Genomic DNA, 26,770 nt, shown 5'->3' with positions numbered 1-26,770 from the left:
TACATTACATTATAAGATCTCCTCGAGTCCGGACAGCTCATTGATCCAAGGTCCTATTCATTGTGCAATTTGGAAAACAGACCAGAGTGAAGTTTGAAAAGTACATAATATACCATATATATCAAATGTAGTTGTAGTGAGTGTTCATTATAACGGATTTAATTCTTGGATTTCTGTATTTCATACGAAGTAAGTTTTTTTATTTATTTATATACAGCAAGGCGTAATTATTGTATGTAATGTATTACTTCAGTTTGAAAGCCGAATAAATAATTAATTTTTAATTTATATCGAGAGAATTTATTAATATTTATTTTATAATTTAATTATATAACTGTAAATTATTTTATTGCACAATATGTTTTGATTTTCAAGATAATTATGAAGTCAAGCTTTTATAAATAAATTTGAACATAAAACCTTAATTTAATTAGATTGAATATTATCTTGATAATTATTAAATATTTATATACCTTTATAAATGGAACATAATAAAACTTAATATATATAATTTGCGTAATAATATACTAATTTCATTCTATTTATCATTCTATAAAACAAATAAAATACACAGAAACGATAAAAAGTAACTAATATTTACTAATAATAAGCTTTCGTATTTAATGTACATTAAATAACATTAACTATTGAAATAAGAATTGCTCGTACGCGTAGAACGATCTAGAACATCAAATCGTTAAATTATCGATGGTAGCATTGCGTACAATCGGGATGGGTACCATAAACTCACAAGTTATTCTGCCAAACAAGTTTGCGTTGCTGGGAATGGTGTTGGAGGGTGAATTACAGATAGAACATCCCACTAATATTATAAAGGGGGTTCCCCCTTTATTGTGAGGATGAATTTATCTTTGTTATTATTTCACACAAACACTATTAAATGGATTTTAATTAAATTGCAATAGAGATAGTCGGACTCTGACTTAACACATAGGCTAACACCTTCCTACTCATACGCGGACATAAGCGCGGGCGGAAGCTAGTATCTAAGATCACGTGGTTAGCAACTCATGGTGTAGACAGTGGTTTCCTTATATTTCTTCCTAATTATTATAAGTGGCAGTGACCACTTCCCAAAATTAATATAAGGTTTGCTAATTATTATACGTAGAATACTTAAATAATTTCATACATAAACCCTTGAAACGTTTTCTTGAAATTGTAATTAATGATACAATTCATAAATAGTCATATTAAAAAATAATAAATAATATCACAGCAACAAAAACACTGATATTAAACGCCTTGGTTATAATTAATTAATGTAATAATTTATACTTGTGTTTGAAGTATCATTAATTTGCAATTTTAGTATAACAATACAGATAATATGGACTTTCGAACGCAACCCATTCTCTTGCTTATGATGCTGTTGATTAGATGAAAAAGTATTAAATATAATAATTAGTATATATAAAGTTTTTAATTACTACAGTGAATATCTCAAATTATAGGTTTGTATTAATTGCTATTCTGTAGGAATTATCTTTATTGAAATGTAAATGTTGTCAGCCGACAAAATGTTTAACGTGTTGTACGTATTTTAATGCGTGTATTCTTTAAACGGTATCATTACAGTCAATGTCATATCACTTTCTGACATTTAACGGTCGTGTTCTGCGGTGAATTTCGATTTGTTCTTGCAGAATCTTTTGAGATCAGTGGACAGGGAACGAATATGTTATGTCCCTTGTGCCTGTAGTTACACTGGCTCACTCACTTTTCAAACTGAAACCGATAATACTAAGTATTGCTATTTAGCGGTAGAATATCTGATGAATGGGTGGTACCTGCCCAGACTTGCAGTAAGCCTGGTAGGGCTTTTTGCAAGCCAAATAATTTTTGTAAATTTGAAAAGTTGTATTTTCTGTGGAACTGCCCAAAACGTTGAAATATGGAACAAAAACGCATATAAATAAATTATGTACCTACAGACGCGGTTCGATTTCTTTTTATATATATAGTAACGAAAGGCTATAATTATTTATTTAACTGTTAATAGGTTAAGTCGAGTTGTTCAAAAGGTGGCTGCAAGGACATCTACTTTGGGCCTTTTAATAAAAATATTAAAAAAATTCCGTTGTTGTTTTTGATTGTATACAATTTATTATATGTATATTTCGAAATTTGAAAAGATCAATAAAAAGTTTTAAAACATGAATATATGGTACATTTAAATATTAAAAGTTTTTATTGATTATCAAAAAAGACCCACCGGTTCTGATAAGAACATATATAAGATTTCGAAGGAACCGGCTTTACTTTCACGATACCTTATTACTAAAACCCTTTTTTAATAATTTTTGTTTTAACGTTTTTGGTTGATATGACTTTTTCAAGAATACCTATACTGTAACAACTAATATATCAGCGCAAAGCCCTAATTACTGGGCCTAGCACCAGGAAAGTTGAGATATGAGTTTCTTTTACACTGTAGGTTAGCAATAAGGAAGGATTTTTGAAATTTCACCTTAGAGGTTTAATTTTAAAAATAAAGGGCATGAAAGTTTGTATGAAAATAATTTATTTTTAAAGAAAGAGCTATGGAAATTGATAAATTAGCAATTCGAAATTATGACACAAGCGAAGCCGCAGGTGAGCCGACACTAATAATTTAAAAAAAAATGTATGTATTTTTTTTTATAGAATAGGAAGGTGGACGAGCATATGGGCCACCTGATGGTAAGTGGTCACCAAACGCCCTTAGACATTGGCATTGTAAGAAATGTCAACCATCGCTTATAGCCAATGCGCCACCAACCTTGGGAACTAAGATTTTATGTCCCTTGTGCCTGTAATTACACTGGCTCACTCACCCTTCAAACCGGAACACAACAATATCAAGTATTGCTGTTTTGCGGTAGAATATCTGATGTATATTTTAAGACTGTCTTATTAATTAATGTATGCGCAAACGCATGTGCACTATCAGATTTATCTATTTCATTCGTCTGTAATCATTTATTAGCACTGACTATTGAATGATAGCTTTCTTTTACTAATTTATCTTAAAGAAACGGTATATATAATATATTCTAAATATTTATTATCAAAAACAGATAAGGCCTATTGTGTTATAATTACGGTCTTTTAATTATTTTTGTACTATCTCTCAACCTTAATAAATCCGTGAGAAAGTCACGATTTACAAAACTTTACAAAGGTGTGATAAAAATATTCTGAAATGAAAATACTTAATTAATTTAATTTGAATAATGTTCATACCACATATCACTATAATACGATTGATATACTCGTCAGTCATACTCAGTGACTTGTATGATTGTTAGGCTTACACAGTTCCGGCCTTTTGTTACTGTACTTTTTATGTACCGATGGATAGCTAAGGAAACGCAGATGTTTTTAAAATGATCCGCACGATAAGAGCCATAGTGATTTTTACAAAAAAATTGCGAGTAACTTAAAGAATCAAAATTAAAAATCGAAAAGTTGTACAGTTTTGGATCTGTAATTTAAAAATGCTTGAAGATTGTTTTTGTTTTATAACTGGTTATTATTAACTAGGATGTACCCTAGCAAGAAATACAAAAAAAATAGGGAAAATACGTTGATTTTTTTTATTGAATTTTAGAATCTTAAACATCCTTTAAATAAAAAAAATATTAAAAAATTAATAACTCGAAAACGATACACTTTTGCATAAGCATTTTGGGGGTCATTTGATAGCTATTGTCCTGAACTATAACCCTTTAAAAGGATCGTGACATATTACCCTGTAACCCTGTATATACAAATTAAAATTAAAAATGGCTACTGTACAAATCTTAGCGATTCGATGTAATCGATAGCTGGACGAGAATTGAGAGTAAAATATTAAAGACGCGTCACGTTGAGGTACATTTCGTTACATGAGAAAGAAGAAAGATATGACTTAGAGAGAAAGAGAGATGTATACTTTAACAAGTTTCACTTCCAATAGTATCGTGCAACACAATTTTTATTATCTGTGAAAAATTGAAGTTTGTAAGTAAACTTTCTTAGATCGAACTGACTCTTGTTTTAACAAAGAATAAAATCTCCAGAATTAAAATACTTCTCAATCATCAAATTGTTTAAGGCTTGATGATACCTGCTTTAAATAAATGTATAATTAAGTAGTTTTTTTTTTATATTCTCTAGGATTAGTCTGAAGCAAACCAACACAATCTCGACAGCAACGTAATAATATTATAATCCGACTATATCAGGTTTATCTATTTATAAAAAGCATTTAGTGTATGCGTGGAGATCACAAATATCTTACAAAATTATGGTGATTTAAATGATTAAAATTCAAGACGTGTAGTGCCATGTATAGTAATTTTAACAAACTAAATAAAAAATTATAAAAAAATTATAAAAATTATAAATATTTTTGTCGGCTTAAAGGGTCAGTGTGTCTGCCAACAAAAGCTCAAAGGGTATACGTTCATATAAAGGTTTTATAACGGGTTTTAAACAATTACTAAATAACGTTTTTAAGTAAAGCCGCATTTGGCTACCATGGTTGATGGTGAAAAAACCATGTTAAGAATGATTAATATTTCTTACTACTAATGTGGCTGTGGGAGGAAGTATTCACTTAGCATCAGGCTTATTGGGGGAAGGTGAACAGATCCATTGACATTGGAGCTGTATGAAATTGCTATTTACTATTCCTTACACAGCTCAGACGCCACGAATATTGGGAATTAAGGGCTTATGTTACGCTGGCTTACCCACCCTTCAAACCCGTCACAATAATAAGAATTGCTGTTTAGAATAGAATAAGTGGTACCTACCCAGACAGGCACAAAGCTACCACAAAGTAAAAGTGAGAGGATTAAATATATTTTTTATTTATTTCGAAATAATTTTACTTCTCGCTTGTATTCGTTAAAGGTTATAAGGTATAAATAAGTCCAATAGAGCTATAAATTCAAAAATAATCGCGGAACACGAACGTGAATTTCAGAAAGTGTTAAGCGACATTGAATTTTACCTTCTTACGTAAAGAATTAAAGAAAATATCAGACTTACAGCTTTAAAATTGCGTGAACGCTGGTTATAATATTTTATATTGAGACTTATATACCTATATATATATCCTATATACTTTTTTTTCTATCTTCATTCATTAATTATTTATTTTATATTAATGTTACAACAATTTAATTAACATTACATTGAAACAAATATTAAATATCTAAGTTAAAATGTTTTACACGTTAACACAGAAATATAACTATGTCATTTTTTTTTAATTTATTTTAGGCAAATTTAAAATAGTACCCCCCGATTCCCGACCGACACAAAGCTATTATTAAATTATATATATTTAATTTACAATTTTTACTTGTAATTCTTTAAACTATAATATATATTGCGTAAAGTTTTTTTGGGTAAATTTGATTACGAATTTCAAATATTTCCAAGTTTTAAAACGCATCAATAATTTTATCTACTAGATGGCATATTATGATTATATGCAAGTATATCATACGACAATTATATACCAGGAAAAAATAATAATGCATTAATGAAAAACCCAACACTTATTTCCATTGTGAATTGTAAATAGGCACTCGACAGAACCGTCAAAAGAAGATACGTGATGTTTAGAAGTTTAAACCTTAATTAAATTGTATCTGTAAGCAATGCTATTAAATATAGCTCTATAATATATTCTGTAAGAAAAAACTCGAAACTCAACGCAGAAAACGGTCGTGAAATGTCAGAAAGTGATATGCGATATTGATCTTAATAATCGTAACAATACAAGACACGCGCATCAAAATAGTATATCACCATAAGTCGACAACATTTCAACATTTCACGGGTGAATAATGAAGATACATACCTCACTCTACTGGATACTTGTTTTTTAAAACAAGGCGCTTTTGACGCGCGATTCGTACTGCACATTCGATTATGAGAGCCTGTTAGACTTTCTTAAGGCTATTAAACATTTTAACCTTAAATAGCCATTGCCTATTCACCAGTTTTCCGATTTCGGGGATAATCCGGGTTTGTTTTTTTTTTTTTTTTTATAGAATAGGAAGGCGGACGAGCATATGGGCCACCTGATGGTAAGTGGTCACCAACGCTCTTAGACATTAGCATTGTAAGAAATGTCAACCATCGCTTACACATCCAATGCGCCACCAACCTTGGGAACCAAGATTTTATGTCCCTTGTGCCTGTAATTACACTGGCTCACTCACCCTTCAAACCGGAACACAACAATATCAAGTATTGCTGTTTTGCGGTAGAATATCTGATGAGTGGGTGGTACCTACCCAGACGAGCTTGCACAAAGCCCTACCACCAGTTAAGTTAACCAATTAAGTTTGTTGATAGTCCTGAGTTTGAAATTTAATTTTTGTCGGGATTTTTAGCTTATTGTCATAGTGACGTATTGATTTAGTAGAATATGTAGTATACAATTTTGGATATAAACAAAATTAAGTGAAAATTTTAAATGGCACAAACATATCTAAAAATTAAACATTCAAATGTGCTTGTTGACTTTATTATAAGTACTTCAGTAACAGCCTGTTAATGTCCCACTGCTGGGCTAAGGCCTCCTCTCCCTTTTGAGGAGAAGGTTTGGAGCTTATTCCACCACGCTGCTCCAATGCGTGTTGGTAGAATACACATGTGACAGAATTTCAATGAAATTAGACACATGCAGGTTTCCTCACGATGTTTTCCTTCACCGTCAAGCACGAGATGAATTATAAACACAAATTAAGCACATGAAAATTCAGTGGTGCTTGCCCGGGTTTGAACCCACGATCATCGGTTAAGATTCACGCGTTCTAACCACTAGGTCATCTCGGCTTCTTCATAGTAAATTTCATAGTAAACTTCATTATAAGTACTTAGTAATATTTTAATACAATCGTCTTTTTACATTGGCGATTTCAAAATTGTGAAATTTATTTATTTTACAGACTGAAAACTTGACCATTATATTATTTATTAACATTAAACTATTCAAAATGTCACTCCTAAGTTGTAAAATATATCTTTCACGCTCTCCTAGCAAGCTTACCTAGTTTAACGACTTCCATAGATCTACAGCTACCCCAAATACATTTTATTATATCTGTTATAGTTTCGCCAATTCTCTTCGTCTGTTTTTACTTAATTAATTAGATCTCATAAAGTATATAAATAATATTAACATACTAAGTAGCCTGTTTATAAACTTTAAGCTTTCGTGGAGGAAAATTCCATGTTCAAATTGATTAATATTATTTGCATAATTCCGTTGACGAAACATTCCTACGACAATAATAGTTTGGATATAAACATTGGTTATGCCATTAAATCTTCTAAGTTTTCTCCTGGTATATTTATAAAAGCTGATATATACTGTGATCCCACAATCTGACTATAACCAGTTCGTCATCTGACCCCTGCGACACTCACCTGACCCTGATTAGAACATTAATCTTATCAAGAGCACAATTATTATAAGATGTTTTTATGTTCTCGATTAACAGATTGGACTCAAGCTTATTATTGTATTCTACACCATATAGTCTTTTTCAACATTTTTTGTTTAATCATTATAAAGAAATTACTAAAATAATTCGTAGACACGATACGGTTGACGGTGGAGCTTTGGGCAAGTTCGTCTAGTTAGGTGTCACACACAAATCAGATATTTTACTGCAAAACAGCAGTACTTGAAATTGTTACCTGTACTTGCTTAGCGGCTTGTACTAAAACACTGATTTCTCTCTTTCTATCATTATTGTTTTGTCATTTTAAAGAAGAAGACACGGCATTGTTTAACTAATCGATCGCTATACGTTTATTTATGCACAAAAATATATTCTGCGACAAATTTGTTGAGATGTAACGTTTGGATAAAACGCTAATTAAAATTTCATTTTTGTGACTTTATAGTGAGTTTCATGCATGCATGCGCTTGATTGTTACATGCTACGCGAATTGTCATGCTGTTGACCCCGTTGGACTGGACAGTAATGGCATGGCTCAGAGATTTATGGTTACGCACTCTTAACGCACATTGGCCTTTAATTGCTTAATAATAACCCTCAGCCATTTTGATTATTGTTTAAGCCCGTGAATCATATCCATTACAATTTGTACAATGATTATGGGATGCTGTGTCTATGGAAAAACTAAATTCATTTTTTTACCGCAAGCGTAAATCGATTCTAGCGGTTGGCCAACGAGTGTAATACTATCGCCTATTGTGTACTGTTGAAAGAAACTATCATATTATTACAAAACAATACATTATAGTTATTTACATGGAAATAGCTAAAAAAATATTTAATTTTCGAATTAAATTAGAAGATAAATAAACGCAAATAATAATAACTGACGCAGTCATATTTTAATAGAAATAAATTTGTATATAAAAATGAGATTGTTTTTTTTTATTATTCATACATGAAAATCAATATATTTTAATTCAATAAGAATTATAATGCATTCTTGGTACTATTAATATTTTGCCTTGTCTATTTAAACATGTACTATTTACGTGTTTATTGTCACTGAGTTAACTGATATCGACCTTACTCACACCCAGAATTCATGTTTATATGTATTATCTATGCTCACACCTAGCTTTGTGGCGAACTGTCCTCTTACCAAAGATATAATGATGAGGTCATAGACAAATCAGTACTTTTTAATGAATTGACATATCCCTAACAATAAAATCAAAAAGCGTTATTGTATCGTCATGTTACAGTATTTAAATAAATATAAATATATATAAATATATATAAATTTGAGCCGGTTGGCGTGGTTGGTAGAACACTTGCTTTTCACGCCGAAGGTTGTGGGTTCGATTCCCACCCAGGACAGACATTTGTGTGCATGAACATGTCTGTTTGTCCTGAGTCTGGGTGTAATTATCTATATAAGTATGTATTTACAAAAGAAAAGTAGTATATGTAGTATATCAGTTGTCTGGTTTCCATAGCACAAGCTTTGTACAAGCTTAATTTGGGATCAGATGGCCGTGTGTGAAAAATGTCCCAGGATATTATTATATTATTATTATTATAAAGATATCTCAAGGCAAAAAATTCAGTAATTATTGTTTTTTACCAATTTACATAGGTATTTAATAAAATAGATAAAAATTTGGTACTGTCGAATAAATTTTCTCAATTAGTTCAACCATTTTAAGAAAGATGGCGAGACCGATCAGACGAGGTCGCTTTGTCATTCCTTGAAATATCGAATTTCTTTCAATTGTTTTATTTATTTCTGCCTTTAAAACTATAGTATTAGTTCGTACTATAACTGTAGTTATAATATTGGTTTTGTGTGTGTTGTCAGCCACATGTCATACATGTTTTATATATTTTTAAATGTGATATTTATATATTTAATATTTATATATATTTAATATTTTTAACGTAATCCGTAATCGGAATTTTACATTTTCGATTACAATTAAATACAACGCGGTTAAATAATATATTTATTTTTTATTCGCAAAAGAAGAAACATAACATTGATGTTATCTTATCTAATAGGTAATATCCTTCTTTTTTATATAATAGGAAGGCGGATGAGCATATGGCCTACCTGATGGTAAGTGGACACCAACGCCCATAGACATTGACATTGTAAGAAATGTTAACCATCGCTTACATCACCAATGCGCCACCAACCTTGGGAACTAAGATGTTATGTCCCTTGTGCCTGTAATTACACTGGCTCACTCACCCTTTAAGCCGGAACACAACAATACCAAGTACTGCTGTTTTGCGGTAGAATATTTGATGAGTGGGTGGTACCTACCCAGACGAACTTGCACAAAGCTCTACCACCCGTAAAAGTATCCATAAATACTGCAAACAAAAAAATATTAAATAAAGATATTATTGCCAGGAAGAAAAAACATTTAATTTGTCATATATTTAAGGGGAATGTCCCTTTAATTATATGACAAATTCTTAAATTTCAAATAAATACCGTCGTTTTTATTTTTTATTATGGTAAAAATTACATGACTGGTTGGTTGACAAATGTTTTTACGCGGTAAAAGAATTCCTGCAATAAATATTTGACATTTATTTATCAATTTCAAAAATATTATTTAAATGAAGAATTAAGTTAAAATTTAAATATATACTTTAAGTTAAAATATTTGCATGTCATAAATATAGTTACTAAGCATGTATATTATGTTTAAAGGAAATAAATTGAATTGAAATAATAAACAATGTTTTTATTTTTTAAAAAAAAGATAAACAGGAAACGACTAAAGCGGATAAATGTGTCGAAAAATATTTACACTAATATTTGCTTTGGGTTGTCATAAATATAGTTACTAAGCATGTATATTATGTTTAAAGCAAATAAATTGAATTGAAATAATAAACAATGTTTTTATTTTTAAAAAAAAGATAAACAGGAAACGACTAAAGCGGATAAATGTGTCGAAAAATATTTACACTAATATTTGCTTTGGGTTTCCGAATAAAAACACTACAAAAATATTGTTTCATTGAATGATTACTTTTTATATATAAAATCCAAAATGATAAAATAATTTCATTGCTTAAATATGACGATAATTGGTAAAAATAAAAAACCAATAGTTCTTTTACGTATTACGATTTAAACTCATTAAATAGACCCATATTAGACCCGTGTGAAGCCAAAATTTATAAGCTACATATCAGATTACTTGCCAGTATTTGTATAAACTATACTCTTGCAAAACCTTTCTATTAATATTTAACACTATTTATTAATTTAATAGAGTTTGTTTTGCTATACAGATGGTTTGCATGCTTAAGGAGTTGGCGGTGAAGCTGTTTGATGTAGGAGCGGTGCGTCTTGGTGACATCGAAGCAAAGGTCGGACGTAGGACGCCCATATACTTCGATCTGAGAGTCGTTGTGTCTCATCCAAAGATTATGGTACTAACATATTTTTATACTATAATTAAATTATAATATACAAACAAATTATATCAATATAATATCTAAAACCATAGACAGTTTGAAATTATATATTTATTTACACCTTCTCAGCTACCGATCCGTGCGCTGTTTTTTATGTGTGTCTTATTTTTTACTTAACAAAATATTAGAATTTTATCTTTTTTTAATACTTTTTTAGAATAAGTTTATAAGAAAAGTCAAAATAACGGACATCCTATTATATATTATATTAATTCTATAACGAGTTCCGTTTTAATCTTTATTTATTCAAACAAACATAAAAAAATCCGTGAAATATTGATATGTAAGAAATCCTATTTTGTAATGGAATACATTATTTTCATACACATTGAAAATTTAAATCTACGTTCTAATAGGATAAAATAATGATTACTTTGTTGTTGTTACTTTTTTTTTAAAATTCCAGATGGCAATCGCTCAACAGTTACAAATCTTAGCTTCAGAAATAGACCACGATATCCTGTGCGGCGTGCCGTATGCCGCGCTTCCTTTTGCTGCTGTTATGTCCGTCAATACGAATACGCCTATGATTATGAAAAGAAAAGAAACAAAACTTTACGCGACTAAGAAAATTCTCGAAGGAGTTTTTGAGGAAAATCAAAAGTGCCTCGTAGTTGAAGATGTAGTGACATCTGGCGGTAGCCTATTAGAAACTGTTCATACTCTTCGCAAAGAGGGTTTATCTGTGACCGACGCCGTAATAGTTCTTGAGAGGGAACAAGGTGGCGTTAGTGTTCTTAATGCAAATGGCGTCAAAGTGAAATCGATATTTACAATGTCCGAATTAGTGAAAATACTCAGAGATGCCGGTAGGATTAGCGATGAAACAGTTGAAATTGTATCAGATCACATTAAAGAATGTCAATTTGGTATGAAAGACAACTTTGACCATAATGTACAATAATAACGTAGTCCTTGAATAGAAATAAAATATTTAAGTTTATAAAAAAATATAATCATATTATGTACTTATTACATTATTTTATTAGAATTACACCAGTAACTACATCTGTACCTTACACCATCTTATTATATTGTAAAATACAATTAAGATATTAATAAACGTATAAAACATTTTTTGTGTTTGTGTAGCTACCTAAATTTTGTTAGTAGTATATAGTAAGAAATTACTGTAGCGGTTTCTTTTAAGCGCTAATGAGTGATAAAAACTCTTAATTTAGTATTTCCATATGTTAAAACTTATCCAGTTCCTGGTATGTAAACTTTGAAGCTATAAACTTATGTATTTTTGTTAGAACGCATGATTCAGTTTATTTCCTCAGGAAATGTGGGAATTATTATACTCGCTGCATGCTAATTTGTTGCATAGCTATTGTCTAGACAATTAATTTGTATATTCAACTTATTATCTGTATGAATCATTAAATGAATATTCTTCTCACCTCTCATTTACTATTTTTGAGTCAATCGAGATATGAATAACTGAAAACATTCTAACTAGAATTTTGTTGTATATATTACCAATGCATACCTTTAAGATTTTAGATTAATCGGACACGAGATCTACTTAAGCAAAGATTTTTATTTATTTTATCTGTGTCAACAATATCTAAATAAAGAGATTGTCGAATATTTTTATTATAATCATAGACAAATAATAATGAAATAAAACAACACAATAAAATCATTGTAGTTTATTTATTCACCAGCTGGAATATAATAATTAAAAACTTTGATCGACTTCGAAAAAATTGTACGACATTATTATTAGCTTTTAATTGCCAAAAAGCCAACGTTAACTCAATCACACTGGTTACAAAGATTAAAAATTAACTTAGGTATTAAAAAAATCAAGTTCAGCCTTATCAAACAAAAGATCTTCTTTTGTGTCATCAGTGTATTCACAGCACCGCAGAGGTGTAAGTGAAGGGGTCACGTCGTAAGGGGTATAACTGTTTATCGTAATAAACATTCCAGAGAGCGCCCTTCCGCCAAGAAAACACTGGGAATGTAAATACTATAACGCAACATCAAGAATGTCCTGCATTTAAGGACGAGGGTACTACATCCAGAACTGTTAGAAAGTTGTATAAAACTACTGAAGCAAAAAAATGCGAAAGTCCAGACGAGGACAAGGGAAGGTTGGTAAGGTGTGAAAGGAGATGCGAGGAATTAGGTTGGTAGTTTAGTTCTCCTCGATCTCTTGCTCCTGCTCCTCGTCGAACTCGGCGTCCTCGTCGGCGGTCGCCTCCTGGTACTGCTGGTATTCCGAGACCAGATCGTTCATGTTGCTCTCAGCCTCGGTGAACTCCATCTCGTCCATGCCCTCGCCGGTGTACCAATGCAAGAAAGCCTTACGCCTGAACATAGCGGTAAACTGCTCCGAGATGCGCTTGAACAGCTCCTGGATGGCGGTGGAGTTGCCGATGAAGGTGGCGGCCATTTTGAGGCCACGGGGTGGAATATCGCACACGGCGGTCTTGACGTTGTTGGGGATCCATTCGACGAAGTATGAAGAGTTCTTGTTTTGGATGTTGAGCATCTGTTCGTCGACTTCCTTCATGGACATGCGACCACGGAAGATGGCGGCGACGGTGAGGTAGCGGCCATGACGTGGGTCGCACGCCGCCATCATATTCTTGGCGTCGAACATCTGTTGTGTAAGTTCGGGTACGGTGAGTGCACGGTATTGCTGGCTACCACGAGACGTCAGCGGGGCGAATCCGGGCATGAAGAAGTGGAGACGTGGGAACGGCACCATGTTCACGGCCAGTTTGCGGAGATCCGCATTCAGCTGACCAGGGAACCTGAGGCAGGTAGTTACTCCGGACATGGTGAGCGACACCAGGTGGTTGAGGTCGCCGTACGTGGGTGTGGACAATTTCAGCGTGCGGAAGCAGATGTCGTAGAGAGCCTCGTTGTCGATACAATAGGTTTCATCCGTGTTTTCTACTAACTGATGGACTGAAAGTGTGGCATTGTAAGGTTCGACTACTGTATCTGACACTTTAGGCGAGGGTACAACTGAATATGTGTTCATGATTCTGTCGGGATATTCTTCTCTGATTTTGGAGATAAGGAGTGTGCCCATACCGGATCCAGTACCGCCGCCGAGTGAGTGTGTGAGTTGGAAGCCTTGAAGGCAATCACAAGATTCTGCTTCCTTACGTACGACGTCTAAGACTGAGTCAACGAGTTCAGCACCCTCGGTGTAGTGTCCCTTGGCCCAGTTGTTACCAGCACCGGATTGACCGAATACGAAGTTGTCCGGGCGGAAGATCTGTCCAAAAGGTCCTGAGCGGACAGAGTCCATGGTGCCGGGTTCCAAGTCGACAAGGATGGCGCGGGGCACATACTTGCCACCGGAGGCCTCATTGTAGTAAACGTTGATGCGCTCCAGCTGCAGGTCCGAGTCCCCATGGTAGGCACCGGTGGGGTCGATGCCGTGCTCGTCGGAGATGATCTCCCAGAACTATAAGAAATGAAAGACATTTTTATAATTCATTAAATACTTCATTCATTAAAGGACATGGCTTCCATTTTAATCTTAAACGTTAATCCAGTTTAGATATAGAAGAAATTGTACGGCTTTGCAAATGAGTCAGCAATAGCATCACCTAGGCAACAAGTTTGTAAAACAAACCTTCCCTGCATGGTTGAATTGCAATGCAATATTCATGCGGCCTATCTACTACATGATATCGATCTAACGACTGAACCGTTTTAATATGTGCAGATAAAAAAACTCGTTTAACACAAAGCCGCCTTATAAGCGGTGAGCGTAAAACAAGTACAGAGCTTAAATTTATTTACCTATATATTTGTCAGCCCATATAAACAGCGAGGTTATCAGTAGGCGTTTCGGAATATTTTAAAGAAAAAATTGGACATATTTAGAAAATATATATGTATGTATGTAGAACGAGTGATATTGCTATGTTAATCATTTTTACCTTATTTGTAGGCAACTTCGTTATTTAATATCTTTCAGATTAATTCATTTATAACATCGAGTCATCGTTTTTAATATTAAGTACATTAAACGCAGATATATTTTGCCGATAGCATCAGTAAATACAAGGCGATGGGAAGGAGATGCGAGATTAAGACAACATCGCGGTAAGAGCTAATTGAAATTTTAGAAAGGTGCGCGGGTTATTAACGTGACAATAGAAGTGGATTCGGAATTAAAACTGCTGTTAAATAAGGAAGAATAAATTTGAAAGTCATCACTCAAATGTTGGCTGGCTTATAGAAATAGCATTAAAAACCGCAATCATCTATTTCATAGCGGCCCAATGTTAACTGTAATGATTTTATCGCCATCTCAATCATGACTCATAACTAAAATGGTTAGACGCAACTCCCACGAATTCGGTTTGAATGTGATTGATTTTGATCCTATTTTTCTTTAAGATACCTTAAAGCATTTAAAATTATCATTAATTATAGATAATTTACATTCTTTTATTTCTCTTATTCGCGCCGGTTTTTTTTAAAGGCTGCGTTGTTTTTAAGCTTGACTAATTTTAAATTGCTATCAGGCAGTTGTGATTAACGACATTTTATCTAGAGTAACTCTTATCATGCCGTTATTTATTTCTAATAACCGTAGATAAATGAACAATATACCATAGCGTTTATAAAAAAAAAATGTTTATCCTGTTTTTTTTTTTTACGAAGTTTACAGTTTTTTAAATTTTAATGTCAGCCATTTGCTTTTTCTATTATTATGCAATTAATTTTGTTTATTCGTGAGTGCGTTTATTAGCTTCGAACGAGGTGTAGGTATAATATTAAAACGTATAGGGATCGTTGAAAGTGAATTCTGATATCATGATTTTGGACGTGTGCCAAACTGGAGAGCCATCTCGACACGAGGGTCAAGTATTCTACAGCCAGTATAAGTATACAGTTGTTTTTTTTTTTTTAATTTATGTCGCAACTTTTAACCATCGCATCGTTTCTGAGCATTAGTTAAGATGAAAAATATGCTTCCACGCTTACGCATCTTTATATTAGGCATAAGTCGCTTTTTAAATCTATGGATAAATATTTAATTAATGTCTATGAAAAGAGATGAGAGTATTTTCAAATAATTTCTCTTTCTAAATACTAATAGACACAATGTACTTTTGTGGTTCTCCTATTTGAAGTATCAATTAGTTCGCTAACGTAAGAAATCTCATTTACTATCTTGGTAGAGAGTATGTAAAGTCTTGCCCTTTTACTTTGTAAAAAACTACTGGAAGTAGGTCAACTTTCGATTGTAATGTTGTATTTTCTACAGACGATCAGTAAGTTTCAGTCTTGGGCGTGTGTACGTACGCATCTATGCACATATTTACACAAATGTTTTCTTTAAATCTCATAGTTATAATCCGTATGAATGCGTTACTAGAGAGTTGTTTTCTTGCTACCTTATTGATTTAATTCGGTAAAATCGCGACCATTTCGATTTAATATACTCAAGCTCGTAGACTTGCTTTTTATATATAACGGTTGAATTATTCAATACCTTAATTTAATCTATCAATCCACTGACTGGTCATACCGTGCATAGAAATCAAACGATTATAAATGCCACATTCCTTATAAATGGGTCATCAATCCTTTTTCGAACAAACACGTACATATCCGAGAATAGCAAAGTAATCTATATGACTAATATGCCACTCTACAATAGAAATCATGTTTTCAAAAACAGGATGAAACGACGTATTATAGTAATAGAGATAACGAACAATTTTAATATAATTAACGAGTTATTTATATTGACGAATGAAATTTAATTTATAATCATGACTAAAACGAAACGATGTAAGTTGTCTGTTAAGTACGAGACACTTATGTCGTGGAAGCGTCCTGAAGAATCGGTTCGGTTGCCGTTCCTATATATAAAATATTTTAAAAGAAACTTTTTGATGCTTTCATAACTTCTAAACGATAGTTATTTTAGCCAACGCGGAAGATCGAACGCGGTCAACGAACTATACCTGGACATGCGCGCTCTTCCTATCTGGCAATTATGCTAATAGATTTTTTACTAAACATACTTCTAGACTAACTATTGTAATTCCGAGCGAAAAGCAAGTCAAATATAATTAAAACAACATTCATTAAAATGTTCTTTTTTTTTAAAAAAAAAAAGGAAACGATCTATAATAACGTTTTTTTTAACGTTATAAAAACGATGCCATATGGCGCTATTGCTCTACCAGTATTTTAAAATTCGAACGTTACGAATAACGCCTTCTGATTGGACGCCCTTTATCAGCAGGACGCGTATAACCTTGAGTTGGATTCAAAGTATGCGTGCCCTCATAACGGCTTTTTTGTCGAGTAATAAAATAAATAGGTAGGTAACAAATGGAACGTTTTATAATCTTACTGATAATATATCTTGATGATAATAATATTATTGTATACTACATATCAAACAAACATCGTATGATAACGATTCATCGGAAATTCTATATTTAAAATTTGCATATATTCTATACGCATCATAGCGAGTGTACGAACGTACGTGAAATGGCCGGCGAATGACGAAGAAACACGTGGATTAACCGGTACATTAGTAGTATATAAGAATTTTAAATATATAGATTTTTTATATTTTAAATTAAAAAAAAAAAAATTATTTTATAGTATTGAAGAGATTAGTCACGGGAATATAAGACAAAAGAATTGGAGCATGCGCAGCATTAATTAGTCGAAAAACGACCACACCCATTTTTCGTAACTTAGATGTTAATATCAGAAAGAGTTATTTTCTCGACCAAAAAAACATTTTGAATACTATACGGGCAAGTAACTTTTTCTCCGTGACTGCCAGGCAACAGAGGCGTCACAAAATGCCGGCCGCGCGTACCCCGTAGAACGTAACATAAAATCGGTAGAAAAACAAAAGAATAACGGAAATTACCTTAGCGCCGATTTGGTTGCCGCACTGACCGGCTTGGATGTGCACGATTTCCCTCATTTTGTAGAATGTGAACTTAATAAATTACTTAACACTAAATATTTCTGCTCCGCACGCACCACGTACTTTCGTGGTTGCTTGAAGAATAGTCGACTTTCGTTCCGACCCGACCTATCCACGAAGGCATTCATCTAGTGCTGCACCAAAGCTCGATAGTTATCGATAAGTTTTGCCGCATTGCGACATCATACATTTATTTATGCATATGTTTTTTGAAACTTAAATATTTCAGTACATATTATAAAAAAAGTCATAACATATAATTTAAATGTTTCGGAATAGTCAAAAAGTATTTAAAACTGTAAAAAATTCAGTGCCTTATTAGGTATATAAAGATGTATTTTTTTCTAATACGAACTAATATTATAAATGCGAAAGTGAGTTTTGTGAGTTTGTTGTTTGTATGAGTTTGTTATTCATGTCTTAACTACTCCACTGATCATCATGAAATTTTGCATATACGTTCAGGTACAGAAAAAGACATCGGGTGCTTATATATTTTGTCTAAATTGCAAAATACATATACATTTCTATTATTAATAACGTTTTATGAATGTGCTCTGTATACATTGCATTTTTTTATTAATTAAGTAGGCGTGGACAAGCAAATGGACCATCTGTTAGTAAGTGGTCACCATAGACATTCGTGCTGCAAGAAATATAAACCATTCCTTACATTGCTAATGGCTACAAACCTTGTCTACTAACTATTGCTGTTTGGCGGTAGAATATATGATCAGTGGGTTGTACCTATCCAGATGAGCTTGTACAAAGCTCTACCATCAACGAGGACCAATAATAATAAAATAATATTCGTATAATTCATTTATTTAGACTTTTCTGGATTCATTTCGTTTAATTAAATTATGTTAATAATAATTGTTATCAGAATTATATTGATTTAGTTAAAAGTAGCGTCGCAAATTGAAGATAACACTATTTTTATTCCTTTCGCACTTAGCAAATAATGCGCTAGAGTACTAACACAGCCGGTTTTTATCTGAGTATTTTTTTTAATTTCACCTTATAGAAAGTAACTACGACCACCCATTGATGTAATGTACGCACCTGCAAGCTTTCGGATGTTACAGGTGCATACCTACGCTTTTTTCTTGAAGGTTTGCATGTCATATCGGTTCGGAAAAGTAGCTGGCGATAACTGGTTCCACAATGTGGTTGTGTGAGGCAGGAAATGCCTTAAAAATCACGCTGTTGTGGATTTCCAGACATCGAGGTGGTGAGGATGGAACAAAAAAAAAAGGCTTTGTGTTTTCTTTGTACCGGGCCTTTGATCAAAATCTATTTCAGTGAAAACCTAACACGGGACACCAAGTGGCATGACATAACATGCGTAGTTTATTTCAAAATCTGCGAAAAGACAATTATACTAACGTTGTTTTTTGCAAAAAAAAGGTCAAACAACATGACTTTTCATTCAATTATAACTTTTTACTGACTGCATATTTTTTGTTGCGGTCTGGTTATAATGATTCTGTATTTAGTAGGCTATTTTATTACATAGATCTCGTTAGTGGTTGACATTTGTACCAAGGCCCATACATTTTTGGTTTTTTGGTATTCCTTTAATTAGCTTAAAGAAACTATAAAAAAACAATTTTGGTCAACTGAGAAAATTGGGTGATAAAAATTTAAATTTATGTAGAGATTTTATTAAATATTTAAAAACTTGGTATTTAATAAATTTTATTCCGATATCGACACAGGCACATCTCTTATTTCATTCTCCTCTCTGATTGGCTCGCGTCAGGATAGTGTTACCAATGCTACCAACTGTTGTGACGAAGCAATCATTTAGCAACTTATTTAATTTTATATAGTTTTTGAGTTATTTTGTAATTATTTCAACTGTTATATCAAATAAAATTAACTTTTATTGTTATTTTATATACGAAACAGCTCTCATTAGACTGCAATTTTTGTGATTTACAGAATTTTCGGCGCAGATGTTTCGCCTTGTAAGGTTGGTATTGATCGCCGGCCGGCAGCCTACATTATTTTGCCGTGGGGTGGGGTTCGGAATTCCGGACCGATATGGAAGTATAGATTTTTATATTATTTGATGTACATTGTATTAATATTAAAGGGGCTGAGGATATAACAAGATTATTTCATTTAATAGATTGATATTGTCTTGCTTTGAGGAAAATATGAGTCGATTTTTAAACGAGGATAGTTTTTATTTTAATTGTCAAGTGCCGCTTTTTCTTAATGTTGTAATTTCATGATAGAAACTAATAAGACAAGATGAGGAGAGATTAAGCGTCTTATTTATTATAATTAAATACACGACTGTTTTTATGAGTAATATCGCGTTGACCTTAGCGCCATATTGTATGATGTCATAAGTTAAATATAAAACTGTTTTGAAGTATATGTATTTATTATTATTATTTCAAGTAATCTCGTATATAAATTAAATATGTTATAAATAGGTTTGGATATATTTCGACTTTTTTTAAAAGGAATATTCTTTTTAAATTTCGAATATCGAAATATAGAATTAGAACGAGGGAAATGAATTTGAAAGTCGCTTATATAATTTTGTTTTTAAATTCATTTGTTTTATGAATTTGATGTTTATGATTTTGGGTCATGACGTAAGGAAGTTCACGTCTTTCAGGTAAGTTTGATTAAAGCAAATATATATTACATATTTAGCTCAACAAACTCTCTAATCATCCTTGTGAAGGGTGTATATATAATATAAAAAGCAAAGTAAATTACATTTAATGTAAAACATTTATAGGATTCCGAAGGTTGACGCGTTATTTATATAAGGTCACGTAGCGATTTTGAGAACTTTAAAATCATAATATAGCCAGATTTTTGCTGTTATGGTGGTCGATTATTTTCTTCTTTTCAAATTGAATTTTTAATTTTATATTTTTTGTTATTTTCTGGCGTGTATTTTTAATTTTAATTGATCCTTTATGGATTAAAAGGAGGAAGGAGTTTATGAATATAGCACAGATTATTAATTCCGTAAAAACTTTAGCGGCAAGTTATATTATGGTCATCCGTGCTTTTGATGGAAATGGAGACCAATTTTACAAACAGATTGTCACTTTATCGCAAGCGAATCGAAGCGTTATTGTTGCGATTTATCCGTTTTCCTATTCCTCAATTTAACTATCGACCATTGGCATAAAAGTTAACAATTAAGCTTAGGTTTGACATTACAGTATATGTTAACATCATATCGATTCGAATCCGATCCGAATAAATATAGATTAGTCGAAGTTGGATTGGAATCGAATCGGAAACTCGGACCCCCTTTTTGTTACTTAGATCTGATCGGAAAAGCAAGAATTTCACATTATACGCTCGAACCCGTCAGCTGAATTAAAGGTTGCGTTCATTTTTTAAAAATAAGTGTTTTGATTATGACCATTTTCTGATATTTCGCGAGGTCCTGGTCGACTCTTGGTCTGTTCTGTGGATGTGCCCGAAAGGGTATGCAATAAATTATTAAGATAATTCACTTAATGTTAGGGTTTCGTTTACCACCCACTCATCAGATATTCTACCGCTAATTGCTGTGTTTTGATCGAAGGGTGAGTGTGATCAAACAGAAGATAACATCTTAGTTTCCAAGGTTGGTAGTGCATTGGTGAGGGGTTGGTTTTTCTTGCAGTGCCGATGTCTAGGAACGATGGTGACCATTTGCCCGTCTTTCGACTTCATAAAAAAAGTCTTAGAAGCATTTCCTCTGGGTGATAACACATATATAATGTATTTATAGCACATTTATCGATTATCTTTGAAAATTATTGATAAGTAATTATCGTTTATCGTTACTTATTAATATTTTATAATGATTTAGTTCCTGTTTACAATACTTATTTAGAATTATATGAATCACTTATTAAAAGAAGTTATTATTAAAAATTGCATCACTTCTTTGTTTACTTGTTATTTAGTTGGTCTTTTACTTTAAGGGTTGTATGTATGTATGCTATATATATATATATATATATAACAAATGAAAAAAACCTAGGCGTAAACCTAGGCGTAAACCTAGGCGTAAACCTAGGCGTAAACCTAGGCGTAAACCTAGGCGTAAACCTAGGCGTAAATTTTAATATAAGTACTAGTTTCCGCTCATGGCATTTCATTTTTGTTTCCGAAAACGTCTTTGCAATTGAGTAGTTAAATGTGAGAAAGTTTAAAAAATAAACTAATTTATTATATATAACTAATTTATATATATATATAGAGGTAACATTGGTAATGAGACTAAAGATTGTGATCACGTCCGGACTTGAAATCCAAGGCCCAGTCACTTTGATATTTGAAGCCCTATGAGGGGCTGGTTGGCGTCTCTCACATGGCGGGAACTCTAGGTCGGTGCCATGTAGGACTAGGCATGAATCCGGGGCTGGTTGTGATTGTGTCGTCGTGGAAACAAAAGGCAGATATTCGATTTACTAAACTTAGTAAGTATCGAGGATAACTGACCCAGTGTTATTAGAGACGTAAGAAACAACACCAATGCCCGGTGGTAATTAATGGTAATTTTACACAGTTGTCTTAACCCATATCTACGTAAAGTGACCACTCACTTTAAAATACTCACTATGTCCAGATATTGACTAATTTATTGTAAGAATTATATAAAGTAAAATAAAAATATGTAATATACAAATTAACCTAACAGCATTTCCTTTTTTATTATTTGCATTAGATTCTATTGTGTTTATAATTCATCTCGTGCTTAACGGTGAAGGAAAACATCGTGAGGAAACCTGCATGTGTCTAATTTCATTGAAATTCTGTCACATGTGTATTCTACCAACCCGCATTGGAGCAGCGTGGTGGAATAAGCTCCAAACCTTCTCCTCAAAAGGGAGAGGAGGCCTTAGCCCAGCAGTGGGACATTAACAGGCTGTTACTGTATTAGATTTTATATCGATAAGTTATAAATATATTAAAATTGATTCAATTCTATGTCGTGTAGTTAGTTACTAAAGTGCACAGCTGTTTTTATTTATTTATTTAAGATTCACCATTGGTAAATACATCAACACGTACAAAGGTATACAATTTTAATACAACTTAAAACCAAATGCATTACCTATTAAGGTGAATACCACTTGCAAAGATAAAGTTGGAGATGACAAACTTACAAATAATTAATTGTTAGTAAATCAAGGTTAAAAATGACAAGAATTAACAATAATAGTAAGTTTTTTTATGTTTTTAACAAAATTAATGTTTACATATTTATATATATATCCGCGTGCATGTATAGGACGAAGCTGAAGGTACAACTAGTTCATATGTAAACTGTATACAATATAAATGCGGACAAGTTTCCATCGTTTAGTAGTTACGTTTACGAGCCAAGCGGTACAAAATTCCACAGTTTAGGCGCGTCCTATAACTCAATGCGGATGTAAATGTAGAACTAGTTAATTTACCGAGCTATGTTTAAATATATGGATTAATATACGTACATACATGTTAAACAAATGATATGGTTAGTATAGTTATATGCAATGCAATACTAAATAGCAATTTTAAGGAAAGAGCTAATCTTCCCATTTACTCTACTACAATATTGTGTTAAGATTGGGGATGACAATAGCTCAAAAGGAACAGGATCGAAACTACGACTTTACATCGCTAAACCGTAAACCATTGCGCTGTTGACGTTTTAATATAATATATTCAAAGATACACGTCAAATTTGATATTATTGTAATATTCGTTCAAAAACGTATTTGACATTTTTTTTAACTAGTCATCACTTTATGTTTAAGTTTTAATAATGTATGTACTTAGGTTAAATTTAATTTATAAAAAACACTAAATTTATATCAACTTGATATATCATCATAAGTAAAATCGTTCAAGACAAAATATTCTGTTTCTAATGGAATAATAATGGTCGCAGCGATTAGCTTATCAAGGAGAGGTCATTAACCGAACGAGATGAGAGATAGCTGCCCAAGATGCTGGGTACTGATCTATTGAAATGCCAATGCCCTAGACATTAAGATGTCCTAGGAATTAATTCAAGTAGCCTTAACATTGATGTAGTATTTATATTAAATTATATATACCCAGTATCTTTGCTATACACTGCCTCTGTTGGTTTTTAATTTTGATTTCGAAATTCGATATTTAAATAAAAAATACATATAATTATCGTCAGAATATGTTTTTAATCTATGTATATACTATTTAATAATAATATAATATAAATATTATATGATATTAATAAGGAGATAAGATTTGATTTATGTATGTTTGTTTGTAACGGATAAACACAAAAATTACTTAACCAATTTGAAAAAATATTTCACCTACGGAAAGCTTAATTATCAGTCACTAACGTAGGCTGTATTTTATTTTCAAGTTAGAGGTCCTTACGAAAATTGCAATAATGTAAACGAAGGTATCAAAAATGTTGGTATAAAATGTTTGCTAAGATAATTAATAAATGTTAGGAATAAAATTAATGTATGAATTGTAATCATAAAAATCTACTGCGTTCTTACGTTATTTTCCTTATTATCTACATTTCTAAGCGATAAAAGTTATATATTTAATTTATTTTTAGTTTAATGTTTGTAAATAACAAGACGCAGTAAGTATAAGTTTCTTTTGAATTTGATACACGATTAGTTAATACTTTTTTTATTTTTCCTTGTATTAATTGTTCAATTTTGCAATTAATCAAGTTTGCAATTCTGTAAGAACTGACTTCATTACCCACCCGTGAAATGTTGACTTATGGTGGTAGAGCTTTGTGCAAGCTCATCTGGTTAAGTACCATCCACTCATCAGATATTCTACCGCAAAACAGCAGTACTTAGTAGTGTTGTGTTCCGGTTTGAAGGGTGAGTGAGCCAGTGTAATTACAGGGGACATAACATCTTAGTTCCCACGGTTGGGGGCGCATTGGTGATGTAAGCGATGTTAACATTTCTTACAATGTCAATTTCTATGGGCGTCGGTGCCCACTTACCATCAGGTTCCCCATATGCTCGTCCGCCTTCCTATTCTATAAAAAAAATATACTATTTTGATACGTCATACCATAATCATTATGGTCAATGTCGCATATCACTGATATTTTACGACCGATTTCTGCAGTGTGTTTCGAGTTTGTTCTTAAAGAATAAATACTCAAAATTGGACGGAATATTACCTTGTAAAAGCGTGATTTACTAATCTGGGACTTGAATTCATAATACAATAAGGGTTAAAATCACTTGAATACTATTTTAATTATACGAAGTAACACGATTTCCGACTATGTATTGATGCTGCCAAATTCAGATAATACGATTCGTACATGTTGCAATAGTTCACGTAAATTTAGCCATCTGGTCGATGAGAGAAATTCGCGCCAATTCGGCGACGCATTAACGAAATGTCTGTCGACAATTTTGTGGGAGGCCACATACATTACTGATTGCCCTTGTGTGTGTGGTTAAACTGATTATAGCTTTACTTGGTGGTAGGGCTTTGTGCCTGGGAAGATACTATCACTTATCACATGTTCTAGCACAAAAAAGGGGCTCTTAGTAACTATATGCACGAAGAATATGACGTCTTACTTCCCAAGGTTGGTGACGCATTGGAAATATGAGGAATGGTTAATATTTCTTACGACGAAAATGTCTATGGGCGGTGATGGACACCATCAGGTCTATTTTATCTTATATAAAAATCTTAGGGTCGTTGCGTGACTTTAACATTCAACGATCCGCAATAAACAGAAATATTAAATAAAATTAAAAATCTTCGAGCAATGTATTACATACAACTTGCGAGCGTCACGATTTCAGTACACGTGTTATATACACTGTGATTATATACCGCAATACATAGTTTCGTAAACATGGTGACTAAGAAATACTTTCTCGTATCGAACAGCGCCATATGTAAACCAAAATGGCCGCCTTCAAAGGTACTACACAAGATTTTTTATGCATTACGATTTCGTAACATATAATCATTGTTTTTATTGAAACTAAAATTTATGTAAGAAGTTTTTATATAAAAATAATCTTGTAATATATGTTTTACAATTAAAACATTAAAAATGGGGTCGCTATTATAAAAAATATCGATGTAATAAATACAGTATTTTAATACGTTTGTCTCAATATCGAAAGATTAATAAAAAAATGGAAAGTATATAAAAGAGACGGTTTTTTTAATAAAAGACCATGTTATTATAAAAAAATACAAATAATACGCATCAACTCAATCGATTTAATGAAAGTTGGCAAGTTATTTAAAACCCCAATAGCTGGGTTGTCTTACGATGTGAAAGTCGCGGGTTCGATCTGATAGTCGTTCCCAATCCCACCAAAAACATTAAAATCCAATTGTATGGTGAATATAAATATTAGCAATATATTGAAATCTAGCAAAATCCAAAAACCCTTCAAATTCCATTTTAACGTACATAATATCTATTTTAATTACACATGAAACATGATATTGACATTTAGGTAGCAGTGACAAAAATGTTGATTTGGTTTTGGTATATAACTCGCAAATTGATTTTTTTTTTTTATTTAAGGAAAACAAACAGCATAATACAAAATATGTTAACAATGAAAATACAATATAAAGACAATAGAGCCAATTACTGTTTTCCATTGAATTATGGAAACCTGATAATAGTTAACAGAAATAGCAACACACAGTTTTGTTAGTTTAAAAGTTAGTTAAAAATTAGTTAAAAAGAAGAAAAAACTAATTATTAACTTAAAAAGGGTCAGTTATTTTGAAATCACAGAAATACACTTAAATTTCATATATTTGAATAAATATCCCAACAGAGCTTGGGGCTTAATACACCACA

At 32.3% G+C, this 26,770-nt stretch overlaps 2 protein-coding genes and 1 long non-coding RNA gene across 3 annotated transcripts in view; 2 read left to right on the top strand and 1 right to left on the bottom strand.

Annotated features, from left to right (window-relative positions):
* Positions 1-13,032, top strand: LOC126777113 (uridine 5'-monophosphate synthase-like). Its single transcript, XM_050500009.1, has 3 exons — positions 1-189; positions 10,791-10,931; positions 11,383-13,032. The coding sequence occupies exons 2-3, from the start codon at positions 10,791-10,793 to the stop codon at positions 11,878-11,880; spliced, it is 639 nt and encodes a 212-aa protein (XP_050355966.1). The 5' UTR covers positions 1-189; the 3' UTR covers positions 11,881-13,032.
* Positions 12,617-18,053, bottom strand: LOC126777076 (tubulin beta-1 chain). The gene is made up of 2 exons (XM_050499954.1): positions 17,866-18,053; positions 12,617-14,409 (listed from the first exon to the last, which is right to left on the bottom strand). Exons 1-2 carry the CDS (start codon positions 17,920-17,922, stop codon positions 13,123-13,125), a joined length of 1,344 nt encoding a protein of 447 aa, XP_050355911.1. The 5' UTR covers positions 17,923-18,053; the 3' UTR covers positions 12,617-13,122.
* LOC126777143 (uncharacterized) overlaps positions 13,252-26,770 on the top strand; it is a 20,561-nt gene continuing 7,042 nt past the window's right edge. Inside the window, exon 1 of the long non-coding RNA XR_007670020.1 lies at positions 13,252-13,536. This is a non-coding gene — a long non-coding RNA (uncharacterized LOC126777143). The remainder of the gene's footprint in view (positions 13,537-26,770) is intronic.

Source organism: Nymphalis io, chromosome 22 (genome assembly GCF_905147045.1).
Source record: "Nymphalis io chromosome 22, ilAglIoxx1.1, whole genome shotgun sequence".
In the NCBI taxonomy this organism is placed as follows: Eukaryota; Metazoa; Arthropoda; class Insecta; order Lepidoptera; family Nymphalidae; genus Nymphalis; species Nymphalis io.
Note: the sequence above shows the minus strand (reverse complement) of the source record. Positions and strands in the feature narration are given on the sequence as shown.

What these genes read in the sequence shown, in the direction of transcription:
- LOC126777113 (XM_050500009.1), top strand. Translation starts at nt 10,791, where the DNA reads ATGGTTTGCATGCTTAAGGAGTTGGCGGTGAAGCTGTTTGATGTAGGA. An exon ending in TGTCTCATCCAAAGATTATG is followed by an intron (nt 10,932 to 11,382) that starts GTACTAACATAT and finishes TTAAAATTCCAG; the next exon opens with ATGGCAATCGCTCAACAGTT.
- LOC126777076 (XM_050499954.1), bottom strand. Translation starts at nt 17,922, where the DNA reads ATGAGGGAAATCGTGCACATCCAAGCCGGTCAGTGCGGCAACCAAATC. An exon ending in GCAACCAAATCGGCGCTAAG is followed by an intron (nt 14,410 to 17,865) that starts GTAATTTCCGTT and finishes CATTTCTTATAG; the next exon opens with TTCTGGGAGATCATCTCCGA.